This window comes from Rhipicephalus microplus, chromosome 6, assembly GCF_043290135.1.
Source record: "Rhipicephalus microplus isolate Deutch F79 chromosome 6, USDA_Rmic, whole genome shotgun sequence".
NCBI classification, from domain to species: Eukaryota; Metazoa; Arthropoda; class Arachnida; order Ixodida; family Ixodidae; genus Rhipicephalus; species Rhipicephalus microplus.
This window is the reverse complement of record NC_134705.1, coordinates 179,088,442-179,110,284: the sequence shown is the minus strand read 5'-3', so window position 1 is coordinate 179,110,284 and position 21,843 is coordinate 179,088,442. Positions and strand designations below refer to the sequence as shown.

The 21,843-nt window shown below is 47.0% G+C and overlaps 2 protein-coding genes and 1 long non-coding RNA gene across 3 annotated transcripts in view; 1 reads left to right on the top strand and 2 right to left on the bottom strand.

Moving 5' to 3' along the window:
* Window positions 1–558: 558 nt before the first annotated feature.
* LOC142765698 (uncharacterized) lies at window positions 559–4,966 on the bottom strand. The gene is made up of 3 exons (XM_075867148.1): window positions 4,700–4,966; window positions 3,332–3,847; window positions 559–899 (listed from the first exon to the last, which is right to left on the bottom strand). The coding sequence occupies exons 1-3, from the start codon at window positions 4,906–4,908 to the stop codon at window positions 743–745; spliced, it is 882 nt and encodes a 293-aa protein (XP_075723263.1). The 5' UTR covers window positions 4,909–4,966; the 3' UTR covers window positions 559–742.
* Window positions 3,474–21,843, top strand: part of LOC142765700 (uncharacterized) — a 96,596-nt gene continuing 78,226 nt past the window's right edge. The window contains exon 1 of the long non-coding RNA XR_012884363.1: window positions 3,474–3,754. This is a non-coding gene — a long non-coding RNA (uncharacterized LOC142765700). The remainder of the gene's footprint in view (window positions 3,755–21,843) is intronic.
* LOC142765144 (uncharacterized) lies at window positions 9,109–12,119 on the bottom strand. Its single transcript, XM_075865720.1, has 2 exons — window positions 11,725–12,119; window positions 9,109–9,563 (listed from the first exon to the last, which is right to left on the bottom strand). The coding sequence occupies exons 1-2, from the start codon at window positions 12,117–12,119 to the stop codon at window positions 9,407–9,409; spliced, it is 552 nt and encodes a 183-aa protein (XP_075721835.1). The 3' UTR covers window positions 9,109–9,406.

Genomic DNA, 21,843 nt, shown 5'->3' with positions numbered 1-21,843 from the left:
AATGACGCTGCGCTGCTCAAGAGTTGCAGCAGACTATCGCTGACATGCCGTGACTTGCTGTACCTAGAGATGACGCTCCCATCGGCTTTCTCAAGTGAATGCGAAGCGTTGAGTGAAGGCAGGTTCGAGAATACGGGGGTGAAACTCCTACACGCGATCGCGTTAACATTTCCAAACTCGGCTATCGCCTTTCCTCGGTTGATACAAAGTGTGAATCTCCTGTAGGTTCATGCCCGCTTTTCATGGGCTGTGGCATGGCGGGAAAGCGCCCCACCTGACTGAGGCGAACTTGAACAGTGAAAAACGACGGAGACAAAACGCTCACAACAGGACTGATGGTTTACTTGTAACTGGAGTTACCAGTAATGTGTCAGTCCCAGAGAGGGAAGGAAAGGCAGGAAAATAAACCAGACGCGTGCCCGGTTCGCTATCCTATGCGGGGGCAAGGGGAAGGATGGATAAAAAGATAAGGGAAATAGCAAAGCAGACGTATACGCTATGTAATCATTGCTATTGCTATAACGATATACACTCAAAGCGGAAAGCAACACAGGGGACAAGAGTGGCCCTTGGCGTTTATTGAAAAACAAGCAACGAAACGACACCACCCTGCGTTTCTTTCAAAAATGACACGTGGTCTTTCCGTCTTGCTTAGTCGGTTGCGCAGATGAATCGATGAGACATTTCATTCGAAGCCAATGAAGAACTCTTTTTTTTTTTAGCGTTCGGGCTTGAAAGCTCGCTACTGTCCGTAGCGGAAGCTGTAGTGTCGCTGGAAGAGCGGCCCGATCGGATGACGACACGACGAGATGCGACCTCGGCAGCCTCCGTAGCGGCGGCCGTGTCGAGCCACAGCGGCGTAGTGCGCAGCTGCAGAGTTGGTGTCCCACATTGGGTACCTGCGAGAAAGAATATATTCGACAAACATTTCGACCCACCGTGGTATTTTAGCAGGTAAAGCGTCGTGCTAATAATAAAGCTCGATCACCTATCACAGTCGGATTTTTTAATGTGAAAAAACACGACTGATGGGAAGCGAGTGAATTACCAGTGCTGCCATTTTCAATGTGCCACGCATGATATTAATAACCCAATAGTTAAGGCCCCTGATAAGTACAGGAGTCGCGCTCTCAGGCATAGAACGTTCCAGGGGGTTTGATTAACTGTAGTTAACTGTAACTGTAATCAAACTAGGATTTGATTACCGGTCTCGTCGGCTGCTCTTTAACGGGGGTGGTATGCTAGTTCACCCGTGCGCTTAGAGTCGTATGCGCGTTCAAGAAGACCACTTGGTCGAAACTTATCCGCAGCACCCCCGCCCCTCTTCTACTTCGGCGTGCCTCACAATCACATGGTTCTTTTAGCCCGTGAAACCAGCGTGTCTACCTCCTCGTTGCAGTTCGGGCCGGCATCCAAGCACGTGGTCGAACACGTGTTTTGCATCCTGGAACGCCAGCGGCCGAAAGCGGCGACCCCCACGAGATTGACGCGAGTAGGTTGCAGCTCCGGGACGTCCGAGCACGTTATAGTGTCTTCCTTTAATTCCCCTACCTCTTCCCCCCTTTATGCCGGATCAACAATAAAGTTCTTTTCCTCGCTCAGCCCGTGAAACGAAGTAATTATTATAAGCAATCTTTTCAGTTTTGTGAACATTTCTTTTTTATTCACTCGAAAGTGTTCCCACGAAGTGACGTGGCCTTTATCATGCGAAAACTATATTGACAAGTATATCGACAAAATGGTTATCTTTTCAGAACAAGGGCTGTACCAATATGTCTTTTCAGGGTCATGTTTGTTCTTTGCTACAGCTATATTTCAGCCATCTTATCACAAGAGTGAACTTTCGTGTTTTTCTTTTCTTTCTTTTTCTTTTAATGTTTATTTCTTCATCAGCACGTTGCCTTCTTTAGCTATTCACTCTTTCTGTACTCGAGTCGAAATTCTCCAAAACTTGTACAACACAAGCAATTATCATTTATATTTATCTCCTTTTATTGCGCGTAAAATCTCGTGCTGCTTACTATCGGGCGAAGAAAACTAGATTCACAGACACGTTTTACAACGGCATGTTTCTAACTTCCCCCGAGACTGATTAGATGCAGCACCGCACGCGTCTCCGATTTGAGTGCATACATTTTTTTCGCCTTCCCCAGTGACTATACGACATCCCTTTATCTTAGATAATCGTCATAAGTTCAGTTAGAGTGGCAAAGGGCACGATCTGTTAAATCGAATCGCGATCGAATTGCTTGGTCAATAAATGCCATAAAGGGTCGAAAAATTCTGAACCGATGACGTTATACCACGAGCGAAAGCAGTGCGCGGCCAGATATCTGAAGAGCCGAGGCAGAATCGTCTGCTCGAAGTGGAACAGACGATTCTACAAGTCGCTTAAGCTTCATCTTTAAAACAGCGTAAACAACACAACAATAATAACATTCCTTTGCGGGAATGACCTACAATATCATTATTCGGCACGCCGCAGTGTAGACCTCCGGGTACTTTCGACCATTTCGCGTTGCTTAACGTGCACCGATATCGGACAGCACACTATCCACTATAGCCTTTCACCTCCACCGAAAATGCGATCACTGCGGCCGTTATGGAACCCGCACCCGGCACCGTAATCACGTTGTATACCGTCGTGGCCGACCCTAACGGCACAAGGACGAAAGAAGAATCGAAGCAGAGCTCGCTCACTATGTCTTCGTGCCTTCGTCCATGTGTTGTTTCCAGTGTACTTGAGACGCACCTGCGTTACAATTTTGAAAAAGCAACAGTACATGCGTGATTGAAAATATCTCGTTGTCCAACATGGCATTATTGAGACGCCGACTTGAATTAGAAGAAAAGACACTCGATGCTATCCTATCAAGAATGATTCGTCACGCTGATAGCGCCGTCCGTGGGAACACCGGACGCTCGGCGATAACGCAAGTCGCGATATATGGACGACTATCGTTGTGGTCCGGTAAGAAGCCCTATAGGATGCCTTTTTCCAAAAAAATTCCTGAGACCCTCAAGGCCCATTCGAAACGGGAAGTTTATTCAATGAACTTTTTTTTTCGGCGACGAACGTCCATTTTATTGTGTGTGTTATTACGTCACTCTTTGTTCGGCGCGGTGCTGTTAACCTCAAACCAATACGTTTCGCACCAGCCCACCTGGACTATTCATGTGACGCCAGCGTACAAGCCGTTTTGTCGCGCTATGTACAGCTTCGCCGGATGATTCCGAAGACGGACGAACCGAAGTCAAGTCCACATGAATGTTACTGCTTTGACAGCGTAACAAGGTGGCCGCCTAGTGCCAAGACAGAAATGGAACGTACCTGAAGAAGCGATCCACTTTGACGCCTAGGGTGCCGTAGCGAAGCGGGTAACGGGACATCTCGCAGATGAGGTACGAAACGCAGTTGTCGACGTCGTTCAACCGCACCAGGTTCAAGTGGCGGCGGACTCGGGCCCGCGCTTCGTCGTCGATCGGTCGAGACACCTGACTGGGGTCGAAGTAGAAGCGGTACTTCACACCGTTCACGGTGTTCACGAAACTTGTGCCGTCGTGTTTCCACGGTGACGTGGCCTTACTTCCCGAGGCGGTGTTATTAGCGACGGGACGAAGTGTCCTCGTGCTCGTTGTTGACGAGTTGCCCGCGGGCGTCGTTGTAGCATTTATCGACAATTTCGGCTCGTCCGTTGCCGACGGAGTCGACATTGTGGTCGTCGTTGGTGGCTTCGCCGTGGATGCGACAGAGGTGAGTCGTGTTGACGATGGCCGCTTGCTCGAAGGCTTTACCGAATCCACGATTTGGGAGACGTCGGGATTGCGAATCAGCATTGTGTAGTATCTGAAAAAAAAAAAGACGTTAGTTCGTCAAAACTGAGGTGCTAACTTTCGGTACAGCTTTATGAAAATGCTACAACGCTGTTGTCAGAAAAAGGCGACATAACACGATCCTAGCTCTGTTTCGTTATATGCTCTTCGCCCTGAGAAAGAATTGTGCGGATATCAAAGCAACTGCTTTAGAAAAAAAAAAAAAAAGAGCGACTTTGAGGCAAGACGAATTAAGAACGGCAGGCACGCAATGCTATAGTCACTTCATCGCGTCTGACGCACCGCCAGATTAAGTTCCAGTATTGAGCAGAGATCAACACGGTAGTAGTGCAATATGCTGTAGAAACCAATACAAGACTAGTTTAAGGTTAATCAGCAGTAGTTATTTAGCTCAGATTATCAGGAAATGTAGCCACCGTTTAGACAAGTTGTTTACGGAATACCGGGCTACTGGACGACGGCACCGACATATCGTGACGCTTGTTTGTTTTCACTTAGTACCCTTGAGGAGAACACAAGTTTAAAAAGGCTACTCATTCCCTATTTGGCCGAGATCTTGCACCGGCAGAAAAGGAGGATACACTTATCTGGCCTTTCATGATTTATAAATGCGGTATGTGGCATCACGCTAACTCAAAGCTTGTGGACAAACAACAACCCTCGAACGGGAAAAAAAAACTGCCTTGAGGTTTCTGCCTTCACCGGGACAGGTCGACTGAACTGGCTCCGACGACGTTTCCAGTTTAACGTATGTTCATCAATATGCTGTTCAGCATAACGGCATCTCTCATTCTTCTCAGAAGTAGACTAGACGAAAAGCATTCGCAACTCTGGCGGAAGCACGGTACGAAGCAAGTTGAAAAACCTGTTGAGCTCCGCGAGTACGACTGGGTCGTTCATGAGGGTCACCAGGCTCTGAGTAGCGGTGGCCAAGCGGTTGACGAAGCGCTCCTCGTTGTTGGCCGTGCCGAAGATGCGCCTCCTGATCCACGAGAGCGGCGAGTTGCCCGGGAACGGCTCGTGGGCGCCGCAGCAGTGGACCAGAAGCATGACGAGGCACATTTTCGCGTTCATGGCTGCCCCTTTCGAGCGAGCCTTACGGGTGCGCGGCTAGGCGGGTTGTGAGTGCCGAGGCTTTTTTTCTAATAATACTGATTGTTGGCCTAGTTGGTATTTACTTAATGGCATGATTTGGCCGCAAAAGAGACACACACAAGAAAAGGAACACTCAAACGACAAGCACAGGCGGCACTTCAACTTTGTGTGTTTTTGCGCTGAAGAATACGTTTAATGCCGTAGCTTTCATTTTTCTAATATCTGTTGCTAACTTTTGCAACTTGAGGTCTTTACATAGCTTGGAAACCTTACTCTTAACCTTTGATTCAGACTTCTTAATCTGAACAAAATTCTTTCTTATAGCCTCTGCTGCCTTCAAATTAAACATTTCTCGTGGAAGCACTACAAAACACCCTTCTTTGTCAGCTTCCAATATGACAATATTCTTTTCCCTACACAACGCTACTGTCTTTCGCATAACCTCAGTTTTATGACTCTGCCTGGTACCAGAAACACATTTTTTCAGGCTATCTACACCATCTAACAGACACCTCTCCTTATCCTCTTCTGAGGCTTTACTAGCCACATATCTGTTAAGTGCCGCTAGTTCATGCACAGGAACACTGGCATCGATGCAATACTTGGGTCCCTTGGAAAGAAGCGTTGCCGAGTCCTCCGGTAGGCTCACGTTTCCTAACATTACCACATTTGATGACTTCGTCGTTGATTTACTGTCCTTGTTAATTTTACAACATTGTCCAATGATTTGTTTCCACCAGTATTCCGTCATATGATGGATGATGCGTCTGGAGGTTCTTAACTTCTCTTCCGCTACCCATGAAACATCATTCTTCAGGTGCACAATGCGTAGCCAGTCGTGAAGTAAGCGTACTTGTCTCCACAATTCTGAACGCAGAATTTTGCACAGCCGGGCATTATGGCCCTTAGAAGAAGCAACATGGCCAAAGAGGGAACTTACTTCAGGTGGCGTAAGTCCTTTGCGTATGCAGAAACCGATGTATCTCGCACGGCAGGTAGTTGCAACAATGGAACTGACAATGATGTCGACGCTTGATAGGAAGTCCGGAGAAGACACACACGAAGAGAGGCCAGTTGCACTAGAAATATATTGTAATAATACTGATTGTTGGCCTAGTTGGTATTTACTTAATGGCATGATTTGGCCGCAAAAGAGACACACACAAGAAAAGGAACACTCAAACGACAAGCACAGGCGGCACTTCAACTTTGTGTGTTTTTGCGCTGAAGAATACGTTTAATGCCGTAGCTTTCATTTGAAAGCTACGGCATTAAACGTATTCTTCAGCGCAAAAACACACAAAGTTGAAGTGCCGCCTGTGCTTGTCGTTTGAGTGTTCCTTTTCTTGTGTGTGTCTCTTTTGCGGCCAAATCATGCTTTTTTTCTCTCCGTGATTATGACGCCGCGGCCAATCGCCTCGCATCGCGATACGTTCCCAAGGCGGGAGGTCACACTGTGAGGGCCCGACGGGAGCACATCTGAAAAACATTGTTGCCAAAAAAAAAAAAGGGGGGGGGGACCATTATCAGTCTCAACACGTGACCACGACGTCAGCGAAGTCACTCAAACATTCTTGATCAATAAGCTGTCTATCGGTGGTTCCTGGTGGGGCCGATACAACGCGTGGGAAAGATTGAAGGAGTGACTTCGCGGAACGTTAACGTATCAAGCTTATAATATAGAAGCGCAAAAAAGACAAGATCAAAGTACACAACACGAGGGCGTCCACATACATCAGCCATCCATTTTTGGTCATGTTGGCCCGTGAAGTGGTGGTGGCGGTAGTGGTTAGAAGATGAGAAAAGGCACCTAATTTCTGCAACCCGGTCGGGAGCACGGCGCAGTGCCTGTGTGAAGTGAAGCTATTCGAGGAAAGCAGGTAGCTGGTGGGCGGAAAGGGAAAAGGGTTGACTCCTTGTTCATCATCAGCATATTTGCCTTGTCCGAACTGTGCGCATGTGTGGGCATTAGACAAGCGTAGGGTTTATGTACCTACTTTCTGTTGCTGTAATGAAGCATTCTTTCTGAGCAAAGAGCTCATGTGGTACACTTTGTCTTTGTCCTTTTTGTGCATCTAATATGTAAGAATGTAAGCACGAACCAGTACCAACAAGCGGCGGCTGCATTTCTGATGGAGGCGGAAATGTTGTAGGCCCGTGTGCTCAGATTTGGGTGCAAGTTAAAGAACCCCAGGTGGTCAAAGTTTTTGGAACCTTCCACTACGGCGTCTCTCATAATCATATGGTGGTCTTGAGACGTTAAATTTCACATATCAATCAATCAATCCAGTACCAACAAGTTCACCTTTCCGTCTTGCTTTAGCGTATCAATGCTTGGGGCTTGTCGTACTGCTCTCTGCTACTATTACTTGTGCTAGTTGGCCGCCAATGCATCATTGTTTGAATTTATATGGCTCGAACGGACGGGAAGTGATGGAACACTGTGCTGTGTTCATCCTGCCACGTCTCCTCCGCTTGAGGGCTGTAAATTTGAACAATGATCTGACAACAGCCCCTGGTGGTGGTGGCAATGTAACTAATGTTTCACATTCTGTGTACTGTATAACTGCTTTCGTATAACTGCTTTCGTGGGAAACAATGTGGAAAGTTGAGTTGGTGATTCATCGTCGACACACATCTGGTGTACGTCGAGGAGTTGTTCACTAACCTTTAGCGTGACCCAGTTTTCGTGAGAGACTACTTGTGCACACAGCCAACGTCAATTTTTTTTCATAGACGGCGTTTACGTGAATGTGGGAGCTGGCGGATCGCATCGATACGGTAACGCATTACACCCGTGTAAACGGGTGTAATGCGTTAGGGAGGCCCATCGAGCCAATACGCCAGATAGGACTGGATTTTCAGGGGTAAGGCGACTCGAGGAGAGCCTCCCGTTCATTGAGATAATGTCACTCGAACGCTAAAGTTCACCCGTTCCAGTGACCATACCAAGCGCTAAGGATCCTACATCAGCTCTGATAGCTCTCACGGCACATGGTAGCAGCAAAGTCAATAATATCTATGATCCTAGGTTCCAAAGCCACAACATGATGGAGATACGCCGTAAGGGAGTACTAAGGAAATTTCACCATCTGGTGTTTTATATGCGGAGTATTTCATAGTAGCACCGTGTCGTGGACCCGGCGTCGGCGGCGCCGTCCACACCCTCGTTGCGCATGCTCGCGTCTCTTGCCAACACCTCATCTATGTGGTGGACATCGTTTCAATGAAGTTTAATTTATACGCATTACCAAGTCTGTAGGTGGATTCCTTTCAAGTATTACAGAGAGTGTAGCGTGCTGTCAATCTTGTTACGGCGCTAATAACCAAGTTTTCCCAGACAGCACCACATCGCTGCGAGACTTGTCTTCTATCAATGAGAGGAGATACGATAGGCAAGGTGCCCCGTCGTGGTGGTCTTTAGTGGTTAAGGTACTCGGTTGCTGACCATCAGGTCCCGGGATCGAATCCTGGCTGCTGTGAGTGCATTTTCGATGGAGGCGGAAATGCTGTCGGCCCGTGTGCTCAGATTTGGGTGCACGTTGAAGAACCCCAGGTGGTCGAAATTTCCGGAGCCCTCCACTACGGTGTCTAGCTCTCATAATCATATGGTGGTTTTGGGACGTTAAACCCCATGCATCAATCATCGATTCCTAGAAAGGGCTATTAGCCAAGTTCTTTTCCTCATCACACGCCTCCCCCATTCGATAGTGTATAAATAAACTCACACCTGTAATTGTATCTGCGCTTCGTCTCTTTAATATTATTTCGATTTTGATCACATTTCCTGCGCACTGGAAAGCTATCCATCGCCAAATCTATATTACCAAACAGCCATCTCGATGTGTTTTAGTGACGTGGTGACGTCACGATGTACTCACAAAATGCCGAAATTTGTCACACCAGCCACGTGACGTACCGTCACATGACTTCCTAGCTTGTTCAAAGGTGGTCCGATCACTGAGGCAACGCAAAAGCAGGTGAAGTGCCTCCGATCTAGGGGGCCGTGCAAAGCCACGTTAGTTGCACGAAGCTTTCGACGGGAGATGGGGTAGATTCAATATATCGACTGAGAAGAAAGAAAAAAAAAGACTCGGTGGCTTGTGCCTTCGTGTCGTCTTAAGTGAATTGACTGTGAGAGTTTTATTGACAATTAAAAATGAGTGACGTCCATTTCGGTACGAGGACACTTAATTCAGTTTATTTACTTTCATACAAAACATACATGCTTACAAATACATACAGCAGAAGGTCCCAGATCACTTGGCTGAAGGGGGACCTCCTGTCAGAAAATGTGTTAAATATGTACAAGTAAAATGCAACAACGTGGAATAAGTTAAAGAAATAAATGTAATACAGACTTAAGAGAGTCAAAACTTTAACAATCAGAAGTACAACAAAAACACTACTACACTTGCTTTACAATTACAATTTATACTTGGTATACAAATGACTATGACTGTTTAAAAGGTGTCGTTTAATTAGGATAGTTGCCGTGTATAATTTCCTTCAAATTTTCGGTGGTGTAGGTGCACTTTTCGAACAGGGCTTCGCAGCCTTCATTCGCGCTACCAGCAGCTGACGCCTGCTTGAAGATGATCATGTTCGGGTTGCCGTTCACCCCCTCGGGATTCCTGCGTGCAACAGAAGAAAAAGAAAACGGTGATTACAAATCACGAAGATGGGAATTTTGGGGTGAGAAGAATCAGATTGACGGGTAACTCCCACCTGTACATATTTATGTCATAACAACAAAAGGAAAAAAAATCAAGGGGAAAAGCGCGAAGAACGCATCCCGAATAACTGAAAGCTAAGCGGATAAGGAGGCGACACTAGCGACGGCAGCGGCGGCGGGATGAGCCAGAGCGAATGTGAACAACATCGACGCGCGCGGTCGTGTTTTTCAGGCTGCTCTGGCGTTTTCTTTTTCTCTTCACTTCCGAAGTGTGAACTCAGCCTAAAGGCCTGACCACATGCATCCGTTACAGCGCGTGTCTTTTCGACGCGGCGCTGAGCCCTCTCCCATATGGAAAGAGAGAACGTTCACCTTCGCGTCGCCACGCGCCCTCTCTCAGCGTAGGGAGAGGGCACGTGCTGCGTCCTCTCCTTATGGAGATAGAAGGGGAGAGCAGGCCCCACACTCTCTCCCTCTAAAGAGGGAGGGGCGGCGCCACGTCAGAAAGCCGCGCGGGACACGCTGAAACGCACATGCGTGGTCAGACCTTGAAAATTACACCAAAATTTTCACTCGTACTTTTTTTATGAGTAAAATGATAGGCGACGCCCGCAAGAGCCTAGAAAATTTACCTCTAACCGTGAGCGCGTGCTAGGAAAGTAGTTACCTTATGTTATTATTTCTGGTTGTGGTTAATACTCCACCCGGACGTCACAACGCGGCTTCAGCTTTTCGTCACGTGTACGCGCTAGGTGTCGTTACGTTCTCACGGCCACTCCGCACCGTGGCTCCGTTGGTGACAGCGGCCATTTTGAATATTTTCGTACTTAATGTCATCGCAACTAGCCAGGCTGCTGCGTGAATTCACCATAATCAGTACTGCAGCCTGACGCCAAGCTATAAAGGGTCAATGTCGGTATTGGTGCGCCACGGAAAAATGGGCTTTAATGTCAAAATAAAATATCTTATCAGCAGCTGCTGAGGTTCGCGTTCGTTCAAAAGCGTCTCTGTAGACGGAATATTTGTATTACCATCATCATCATGATCACCATGATCATGAGCCTGACTACGCCGTCTGCAGGGCGATGGCCTGTCCCATTATCCGCCAATCAACCTTTGTTGTGTTTTTCTTCTGCTCGATTTCAATTATGATATATCTAACCTCGTTTTTTTTTCCTGACCCACTATGCTTTCTTCTTGTCTCGTAAAGGTTACACATATCAGTTTTCTTTCTATCACTCGCTACATCATCCCAAAGGAGATTTGTATTAGGCGTGCACAGTAAACTCACCTTCGGAAAATGGAGTCAGTATAGGTACGCCTTTAAAGGGACACAAAAGGAAAGCAACGAATTTGCTTAGATCGACAAATTGTGCTCTGAGAACTCCGATGTCGTAGATTGCACCATCAATTGTTTATTAATTGAGACGGAAATCGAGTTCAATATTTCAGTTTCATTAAATTGGTCACGTTGAGACTTTACGTGGCAGATTTCTAGACCTTTTGGTATAAGCTAACATGGTTCGAGAAAGTGCACGAAGAACCGATACAATCGCAACGTTAATGAAAGCACTTTTCAAATAATCACTCATAAATCACAAATTTTCACGCCAATTCGGCTAGTATTTATAGGAGAGGAAGCATCAAAAAATTGAAATGACACTTGACGCACCACTCTTCCTTTCCTACAAGCGTGAGCGCCATCAGTTGAGAATGTGAGCTCTCTTGTTCGCGCTGTTTCAATCTAAAGCAGAATCATAACATGCTAGCGTAGTTGCCAATCTTATCCATGGTGCCAATCAAAGTATATACCTGATGGCGCTGCTGTTCCAGAGCATGTGCGTGTGTGCGGAGGTTTTCAGCTTGTTCGCAAGTTCAACCCATGATTAACTCTTACCTTCTGTCCATTTTAAACTAGTTTTCTCAGGCTGTCCAATGTAGACGAAAGTTCTTTTAACCAATTAAAATTTGCGCCAATAAATACGAATACACAACGACGAGGGTTACAAGGACAAATGGTACCCTTCCCTGCATCCGCCTTTCTTCACGGTCACTTGACTGTGTTACCATGCAAGATTGACTAGTAGCCCCAGTTGTATATGGTGCAGGTGAAAGCTTACCTCAAATATTCGGTCATGTTAGCGCTCTGTGGACTGAAGACTGTCGGTCGCGCTGCCATCGTGCAGTAGATCTTGGCCACGCACTCCGCGACAGGTTCGGTCTCCATCTCGTGATCACGAAGATCAAGGTCAGCTTTGGGTACAGGGTGGCGTATTCTCACGTAGAAGACCTCATCCTCGTCGATGTCCGCTTGTCGACGGTACCTGGGTCCCTGGCGGTTCTCTAGACCTTCGCTATATGTCACTTGTGATCCCGGCGCGCCCTCGGCAGTTTCCGCAACGGCCTCCGCATCGGGCGTACCTTGGCGGTAATGCGATGCTTTAGTTAAGGAAATGGACCGAAAGGCAGCATTAAACAGTGGGATGCTAGTGCTAGTTGATTTGCTCAAGCTCATGAGCAAATATTTTTTTCAGCGTCATACAGATGGCGACTAAAGATCGAGAAACGATAAGACACAGATCAGAGCTGGATTCCAACAGTTGATATCAACTTCCAAGCATATCTATACCTAACCTTGCTAAAGCAAAAGCGAGGATTAGTTCAGAGTGCATCAGCACTCTGTTGCTAGAACTTTCGGAGGGGGCAAGATTTCTGATTCTTAACCAATACAGTATGCGCATGCGCATAGACTGCTTGTCTGATACTCTTTTACAACTATATAATTGAAAGTAAGGTATAAGTATTGCTTGGACGACGATCAAAATAAACCATTAGTAGTCGGCACTCGACGGTTGTCATATCGTTTCTTGGCATTTCGTACTCGTCTGTCTCACCCTGAAAAAAGAAAACGAAAAAAATGTCTCGCTAGGGGAAAACGAAAACTTGCATATATAGTTGCACTGTATTGTCTTCAAGCTCGAACAGATGGCTACTGAACGCCGTTCAACTTGCAACGTACGACGCACAACTTACCTTTGGAGTGGTGAGGGACCTGGCTACCAGGAACGACTTCTTCGTAGTGTCTGTCGTAGTGCGTCGCATGGTGCTCGCTTGTCGCGTGCTCGGGAGCAGAGTCGGGACCCGTGGCGTCGGAGACGTGGTACGAAGAGTGCGGGTACGCGGCGTTGCCGGACGGTTGTCCTCCCGCCGGCCAGCCTGTGTAAGGGAACATGGCACCCTGGTGCTGTTCCCCGGAGTAAGACTGGGACGATGGCTCATTCATGGACTCGTGGGTCTGCGGCTGGTGTGGCTGCTGTTTCATAGGCTGTTCAAAATGGACATGTGACGCGCCCTGCTGGCTCCAAGGTTGAGCGGAATCTCCGTAGGCGCCGGTGTCGCTACCGGAGACGTAATCCTTGTAGTGGTTTTGGAGCCCGGGCTCGACCTTAGCGTCGAAGTGCTGCGGCCTTGTGATCGGGACACTGCCGGCAGCGTTGCGCCTCTCTTGGAGCTCGTTAGCGAACTCCAGGGCAGCGTAACCAGCGCCGAACTGATTCTTGAAATTGTGCACTGGGTCCGTCGACGCGGGACCGCCAACGGGCAGCTCCTGCGGCTTCGGTGGCGGTGGCAACGGCGGCCCCGCTTGCTGTACGACTTCTACAGGGGCCTCTGGTTCCTCGGATGGGACGTGAACGGTGACTCGTTCGTAAGAATCTTTGGCGACATCCTGCAGCACAAGGCGTACACCACGGGTATAGCACACAATCAACGTTGTATAGCATGAACGAGACTAAAGCACGAGCCAAATATCATCCACCAACTCGCGATCAGTAAAGTAGTACGTCAACGAACAAGGCATGTTGAGTTTTGATCTCGCTTTAACTCAATCCTGGACGCAAGTTAATATATTCAGACAGGGGAACCAAGAGTTGGACGAAAGCTCGCCTGGTCGAAAATAATTATGGTCAAAAGGTAAAATTAAGACAGCGACAAAAAAAAAATAACACACTGACGTTTTGGCTCCCGAACAGGGGCCTTGTTCACCTAGTTCTGTGAACAAGGCCCTCGTACGGGAGCCAAAACGTCTGTGTGTTATTTTGAAAGTTTTTTTATCGGCATCTTGCTTTTACTTTTTCACCATGATCCAGACAGTCAAGAATATTACACAGCTGCCCCCTTTAGGTTCTCTATGCAGTGCTTTTAGCATATTGAAGACTATAGGCTCTTGGAACCCTACAGTAATTAAACCGTGAGCTTGATTGCGAATACTTTCACCGACAAATTTGAGACTGGGTTGTTTTGACGTCTGGCACACTTGACAAATTGGTACTTAACAACAGCGAAAAACGGGGATCACCGCGAGTGTAAAATAGCTTTTGACAGGAAGGACTCTCTTCTCCCCCAATTCTCCTATTTCGTATTCCTCTATTCCTTGAGCGTTGATAAGTATATATGTGCATGAAGACAAGAGACACAAGGAAGATTAGCGCTAATCTTGTTGGCTGATTTTTTCTTTCGTTCCTTGCTTATGTTCATTTTCTTCATGATCACACTGAGTGTCGCTAAAGCAATAAAAGAATATGACGCACAAGCTCGCCCAATCAGCAGAATGCTTGTAGAAACCGCTTCAGTGCATCCTGCGCAATAATGAACCCGCTGACGTATACAGTGAGATCGATCTGCGTGTCGACTAAGGGCCGTAAACAGAAATTCCTCTCGGGGAAGGGATGATCTCAATGCCGAATGCGTGACCCTATTTGACTCAACACAAGAGCCAATGAAGCTCGTGCGATTCAATTTCAGTCATGTAGCCATGGCAACGAAAAATTCGCTATACGCAAGACACCTCTCACTGAGAGGCCAATAGTCGGAAAAAAGCTTAGTGGATATACCTGAGGCCTGGAGTCTACATTATAGGTTACGTGGTTCTTTTGGTGGACTGAGTGAAGAATGGGTATAATGTTCACATGAACCGGCACGTATACTAGATTGTATAGTGGTGCGTATTCCACACTGGACTTTGGAATTTCACACTGGACACTGGAAGTTGGACACACTGGACACTGGAAGTTGGTTAAAAGAAAAGAAGTTCGACGGTCTTGCGAGTACACCGTTAGGAGCGTCATGCAAAAGACCTGTGGCACAAAAGCCGTGCAAGTTTGGCTGTAAAAGTCAAGTGCCACCAAGCGCCGAATAGAACATTGAATTTATAACAAAAATGTCAAAAGAGGTTGAAGAGGTGGGGCACAGGCTCGGTATGCTACCCCACTGGACTAAGCACATGATCCTACCTTCGCGACGACAGCGTCCTTGCTACCACGCTCTCCAGTGATGTACGATGCCAGCTTAGCGGCGGTCGCCATCTTGTAGCCTGCTATGCTTCGCAATCTCGAAAGGATGGAGCCCAATGGAGACGAGAAGCCGCTGGCGGCCATCAGGACCAGGGACAGCACGAACAGGAACAGCGCAACTCGAAGCATCTGTAGAAATACATGATAAATAGGCATAAGGATTGATGGGAAACTGCCTTGGTGACTGAATAACTGTTATGGTGTAGTTAAGCCAGGTAACATGCATAGGCCCGACTCCATACCACATCGGGAGTATATTCACGTGGACGAAATGTGAAGACACTATTGCGGACTTACGTTTTGGTGCACGTTGGAAGAACGACCGGAGGTGCAAAACTAACCCGGAGTCTCTCACTGTGACGTGCCTTATAATCATACTGTACAAGGAAAAAAAAACACTCGTCAGTGCGCAGGATGTTTGGAGAAAGGAAGAAGATAGGCAAAGTGCACAGAAGATTTTTCGCACTGAAAAACGACACAAAAATAAGCATAATCACCGCGCAAACACTCCGCCCACGTGGTTAACCAACGAAGCTGAAATGTGCCACCCCGGCGTTTATCGCGAGTTTGTACCTCACGAAAAGTGTGTTCTTTTGTAGCCCATCATTCCTCTCTCAAAACATTGAAGAGATTCGTGCTTCCAACTTCGCCTTCACTGATTTTATGGCGTAGATTAACACCCACACCTTACGTAGCCCTGGGGCGGCCTGTTCAAAATCGTATGTACTCTCTGCGAGTTTTGCATGGTGTCGCTACTGTGGCGTCTTTAATACATTGTTGCACGGTGCTGCAGTAAACTCTTTTAGTGCGCTCGCTTCGTTTCCACTTGCCACACACCCACTAAGTCATCAGTCATAAGCATCTTGGCAAGTAGCGAAGAATTCGTTTCGCCTATCTTCCACGAAGAATCACTGACCCACGATGAGAGCTGCCTTACGTGAAATCGGATTAAGGGAAATGTGTTCAAAAGCGCTAACTTCGACCAAACGCATTTTGTAGGAAGTCAGCGCTGTGTGTCGTCAGATGTCTCTTTCCGTGTGTGTTCTCATTCTTCGCTGAGATAGATCAAAGTGATAATCATAAGCCAACAAGCCCGCGTGCTACCCTTCCATGGAGAGGCCAAGAGATCACGAAACGCATATCGTTCTCCCCACCATTCACGCACGCTACTGCCCCCCCCCCCCCCGTCACTTCAACCCCTGACGCCTCAAGAGGGATGCTCTTTGTTTCAATGGTGCTCGCTATCAACGTCCTCCACACATCGGATCCAGACGACACGTACAAAATATTTTGCTTTGATTTCAAAGGAACGCTGGCACAAAAGCTTTGCACCTTGCGTTTTTTTCTGCGATAGGTAACCCTATGCGTGACTTGAAAAGGGTGACTTTCACGGGAATCTATCAAAAGGATACTTTCTGAATTAATGTACATCACGTGAATGAGGCCAATGAACTTATCCGGGAATCCGAATACATGTAAAACATCTAGTAAGTTGCCATGTTCTATGAAATCAAAAGCCTTCTCCTGATCTAAGGAAACTAACAGTCCTTGCGCACATCGACTAGTGATGTATTGAATGATGGCGCGCGTTAACCACGTAATGGTGTGTGTTACTCGGCCCGGAACGGAACAGACCTGGTGGGGAGCGATTAATGATGTGAGAGACGAACTCATTCGGAACACCAGGATGTTGGCCAAAAGCTTGTAATCTACATATAGAGCAGGGTGATAGGGCGCCAATCTTTTGGTCGCGTAGAATTTGGGTCTTTCTTGGGAACTATAGTGTTATACGGCCTCTATGGAAAGAGGCTGAAAGGGTAATATCTCGAAAACAGTTGCGAATGACGCGTGATATGAATAGACCTATGATAGGCCAGAGCTGCACATAAAACTCTGCAGGAAGTCGGCCAGGCCCGGGGGCCGAACACTGTTTCATTGCGTCTAATGCACCATTCATTTCGTCATCGGATGGTGGTGATAGCAGAAGGTCATATTACATGTTGGAATCATGTGGTAAGTCTTTCAGCAGGGGATGCGAAGAAACGGGTGCTGGATGACTGACACTAGCAACAGCTAGATCCATTGAGTGAAAGTGTTGAGTGAATGCCTGAAAGTCGTGCGTACCCGCAGTAGCTGACGCACTAGAGTTTAGCGAGTGGGCAGGCGAGCCCGGTGGACGAAGCATGCGTGCATACCTTAGCACTTCAGGGTGCACACACAGTGCACGTCTACAGCGCCGAGCTGCAGCCGAGAGCGAATGAGCGCGCATAGTACATACCGTTCAACGAGCTGCTCTTGCCATGCCAGCATAACGGTGGAAGGGCTGTGATCATGGTGGGCAATGCGTGTTTTTTTGGATTAACAATGAAGCATCTTTGGGAATACGGGCATGATGTCTTCGGTCCGACGCACTGCAACGGTGACGCAACTGTTTTTGGCAATCCCAATCAGCTATATCCGCGCCAATGAGCGATGCGCGTAACGGTCGGGACAATTTTTTGTAGACTCAGACTCCTGGAGGACGCGGCATTCGAGACGCCATGGTCTGTGAATCGTCGGCGTCACCACTGGCAGGCGGAGAGAGAGCATAACCGGGCGGTGGTCATTCTTCGACGGCGATATTGTGTTTATAAAAAGTAATCAACGATTTAGAGTACTTGGTACTCTACTATGGGAAAGCCTAAAGCCGTCCCGTGGGCTAAAATCAAGGGGGTCACGCCCAGCGAAAATGAATCTTGCATCTTCGATGCAGAATTTTTGATGTCTATGTGTGTAATTAACATGTTGGTCGTCTTCCGGTGGCGAATGACCAGCCATACTGATCTGGTTCCTGCATCCATACTTGCTGACATTGTCAATCAAAAAAAAAAAAAAAACAAATATTAGGCATATTTTGGCGCAACATCAATAAGGCGTAATTACATAGTGTGTTACTTCATTTCGAAAATGCAGATATGCGTATTGTCAAGACCACAAAGCTTATTACGCGGTGCAAGAGGCAATGGGAGAAAAAAAAAATGACGGATTTACCTCGGCAGCCTGTCAATTTCGGAATCCCTTTCAGACGCTATTTAGGTTTGACCAGGGGTGCCGGCTCTACGACGCATCTGCGCACGGAGCCGGCGTAAATGGTGGTGGTTGGGAGGTGAGGAAGAGAAGTTCGGGTTCTAATTAAAGGACGGTTCACAGCTTGCTCAACCCTTTAAGACGTATACATGTACATACTTGTGTGCGCCACTCGTTTTCAAGATATATACTACATTAAATGAATTGAACCTCCTGTTGATTAGTTTGTCTTCATTTAACTTAATTTTGCAGTGTACTGATATATATGATCACTTTTCTGAAGGCACTACCACGTTTCACGAGTAGTGTGATGTGCAGCTTCCTGCAAGCGATGTGAAAAGCAGTAATTTTCCTTGCTCGTAATTGACATAACCAAAAATAAATTTGCACTATACTTCTAGCCTGAGATTGGATTTTATTTATGTCAAAAGTAAGCATCAATGACTTCAGGATGAAGAGATATTTAATTGCAACTTAATTAAAACGAGTCACTAAGGCACACTTAAATTCAACAATTCTCTCGTTATTTTTGTTGCAATATATAAATATTGCGTGCCTTGAAATAACGTTGTAGTGATTTGACACATTTACAGACTGTTCTTAATAGTTGGCGTGTGAAACGGTTAAACCTCCACACCTTGCTTATCTTCTGAAGGATAGGCAAACAGGCGAGGCTGGAAAGTTAGCGAGGGCCTGCACCGAGAGGAGGTGCACAACGAGGACGGTATTGAAAAAAAAAAGGAGAACAGTTAAAAAATCTGAAAGTAACTGACAAAAATTGAGCTCGATTCGGAGAAAATTCAATGGCTTGTGTGAGGTGAAATGCACTCTGGCCGAACAAGCACCGACTTGTTCCATCCTGTCTTTTTGCTGCCACGTCGCGCATCCCTCCTGGCCCTCTGCAAGCCTTTGGGTACGCGGAACCTGCGGTCCTCTCTTCCATGTAGCCGATTGCTCCGGTGTTTACAGAGTTCAAATCACGACGCTGTGCATCCAGCTCCATTCGCTCGGAGGATTTCAAGCTGGACGGTTGTGCCCTCGCGATCTCCGACTTCAGCGTAGCTCCCGCCGACTGGTTCGCCCTCCGCGGTCTCCTGATGCCGTGCAGCTCTCGCATTGTGGCACCCCGCCCTTGGACTGCTTCGACCGGATCTCCACTTTCCTATCTCCTTCTTTTTTCCTCTCGCTGGCTGCCGGCTTCTTATCCATCTATTTTCCTTCTATTCTTTTTATTCCTTCTCTCTATATCTTTTATTCCCCATATCCCATTCCTCTGCTGACCTGTTGAGGTGTCCTCGTAAGGAGAGACAGTTACGGGTCGGCACCTTTCTTTTCTTTCCTTCTGATATAACCACAATCTCTCTCTCTCTCTCATCCAGCTCGTTTCTGTTTCTCACTACATCTCAACAACCGATTCTCCCTTCCCCAGGCACTAAGCCACCCCCTTCCCCTCGTCCCCTCAAAGGAAGAACGAAAATAGCGTTTTTGTTTTCTTTTTTCTTCTTCTTTTCGAAGCCCTATTCTTAGTTTTTCCTTGAAGTCACCGTGGTCGATGTAGCCACTGCTTAAACTCTTGGAGAGGGTTCTTTATCGGATTATAAGGCACTGCGCCGTGCTCCCGACCGGGCTGCAGAAATTAGGTGCCTTTTCTCATCTTCTAACTACTACCATCGGATTATAGTGTCGGTGCCTCCAAAGCAGCTTACATACCCAAATCCTCGCGTTCTTTTGCGTTTCCCCTGAGTGCTTCTGGCAAACAGAAGAACACGGTACTGGGAGAGCACAAAAGAATGCAGCTACGGTGTAGCTACTGAACGACTTGAAGAAAAGTCCCGATGGTTGCCATGATGCCCCACCAGCCTGCAGAGCAGTGGCCTAGAGAACCTCTCTGTGGCATCACATGAAGAGTAGATGGATGAATGCATAGATAAGGACGGAGCCGCCGCCCCCAATACAGTATACTATTATTACTATGTAGTGAAGTATTAAATTTCACTTGTGGCTTGATTGTAACCACCAATCAGATAACCTCCTTCTGATTCAAAAGAGTTCACTGTTGGGAGAGTAAGTGCTTTGACATAGAAACCAGCATGGGGGTGCAAATAAACACAACACACAAGAAGAGACAGACGAGCACAGGCGCAATCTGTCCTCGTTTGTCTCTTCTGGTGTGTTGTGTTTATTTGCGCCCTCACGATGGTTTCTCCTTCTGATTATTTATACTCGTTTAAAGTCCATTTTGCCTTCTCGGTTCGTCAATTCGGTGCTTTGAAAAATGCTGCGCTGTTATCTTGGTTGATTTATATATGGGGGTTTAACGTCCGGAAACTACCATATGTTTATGAGAGACGCCGTAGTGAAGGACTCCGGAAATTTTTACCACCTGGGGTTCTTTACCGTGCACCCAATTATGATTACACGGGCCTACAACATTTCCGCCTCCATCGGAAATGCAGCCACCACAGCCAGGATTTGATCCCGCGACCTGCGAGTCAGCAGCCGAGTACCTTAGCCACTAGACCACCATGACGGGGCTGGGCTGTTATCTTAGACTATAGGGTGAAGCCGTTTTGTCTTTATTGCATTCTTTGTTTAAATTAGAAGCATGCGCTACCGTCAAACCCAATCATGCACATTTATGGATATGCAGCACCCGTCTTCAGCATCGTAGCACCTTCACACCACAAGAGAAACAGAAGGGAAAAAGAAAGCCAGATTTAGTTCACTTATAAATACGCTAGCCTAGATGAAAATCAACTCCGTCCACCTTGTTCACTTATCCAAATACGTATAAACAACGAAAAGGACAAAATAATTGTTTCTTCATCATTATTTTTATATATTATGCCACTGCTAGTAAACGCCAGTGCTAGTAAGTCGAACCCACTTATAAATATACTGATCTTAACAATACATTGCGTATAACAATGAAAAGCTGTTGCACAGTCAACTTTTGTAGTTTTTTTTTTGGTAAGAAAGCCTGTTTGAAGCAATGTCAGCATGCCATATTATGCTGGGTGTTCGTACCGAAAGAGGTAATGGAGTGGAAAATTCAAGCTGCGGAACCCCCGCTTACAGACCCACTGTATTCCAACCTTCTTGGGATTTTTAATGTGGGGCGTAAACATCGTAAACGAGGGAAGGGGGGGGGGGGCGATGCGTAAACGTAGGCGTTGCGGTCTTATGCTTGGAGTGGCCGAGCACACGACGTTGTAGGTTTTCAACAAGCAGAAAGTGTGAGATGTCAAACGGGGTGCGTTAACATTCGTACCTCGCGAGATTTCGCGTCTTCTCAACAACCGGCAAAATCTATTTCGGTCGAAAGAACTCGCGTTTGCTTTCCTGGAACAGACGTGAACAGACGGGACGGCGCAGCCGGTAAAACGAGGGTCGAAGCTTCGCTTGAGGTTAACTGAAAACTGTACGCCAAAGTACGCAGACGTAGGTCATATCAGGTTCTTTGGACAAAAACAAAAAGATTCCTCTGGCCCTTTTTTAACGTGTAGATATTACCATTGATCTACCACTGCGTTAGCTGTGTGCTCTCGGGTATATACTAAGTTGCTAATGATGATCGCATCACTGTGACCGAGGTAACGCGCGCGGCAGCTGCGGAAAACGGCAGTTCAGTTTTCAATCCGCGTGCGCTGGCTTCGCACGTGCCTTCAACACGAAGTAGTTTTTTTTTTTGTTGTTATCTATGATCCCACCTGCCAGGGTTTTGTCCGCAGAGTTTGTGGAAGGCAACGTCGCTTTGACTGTGGTCGAGCTTACGACGTGCGTGTACTTTTGGAGTTCTGTCGGTTACGTCGTCGTCGTATA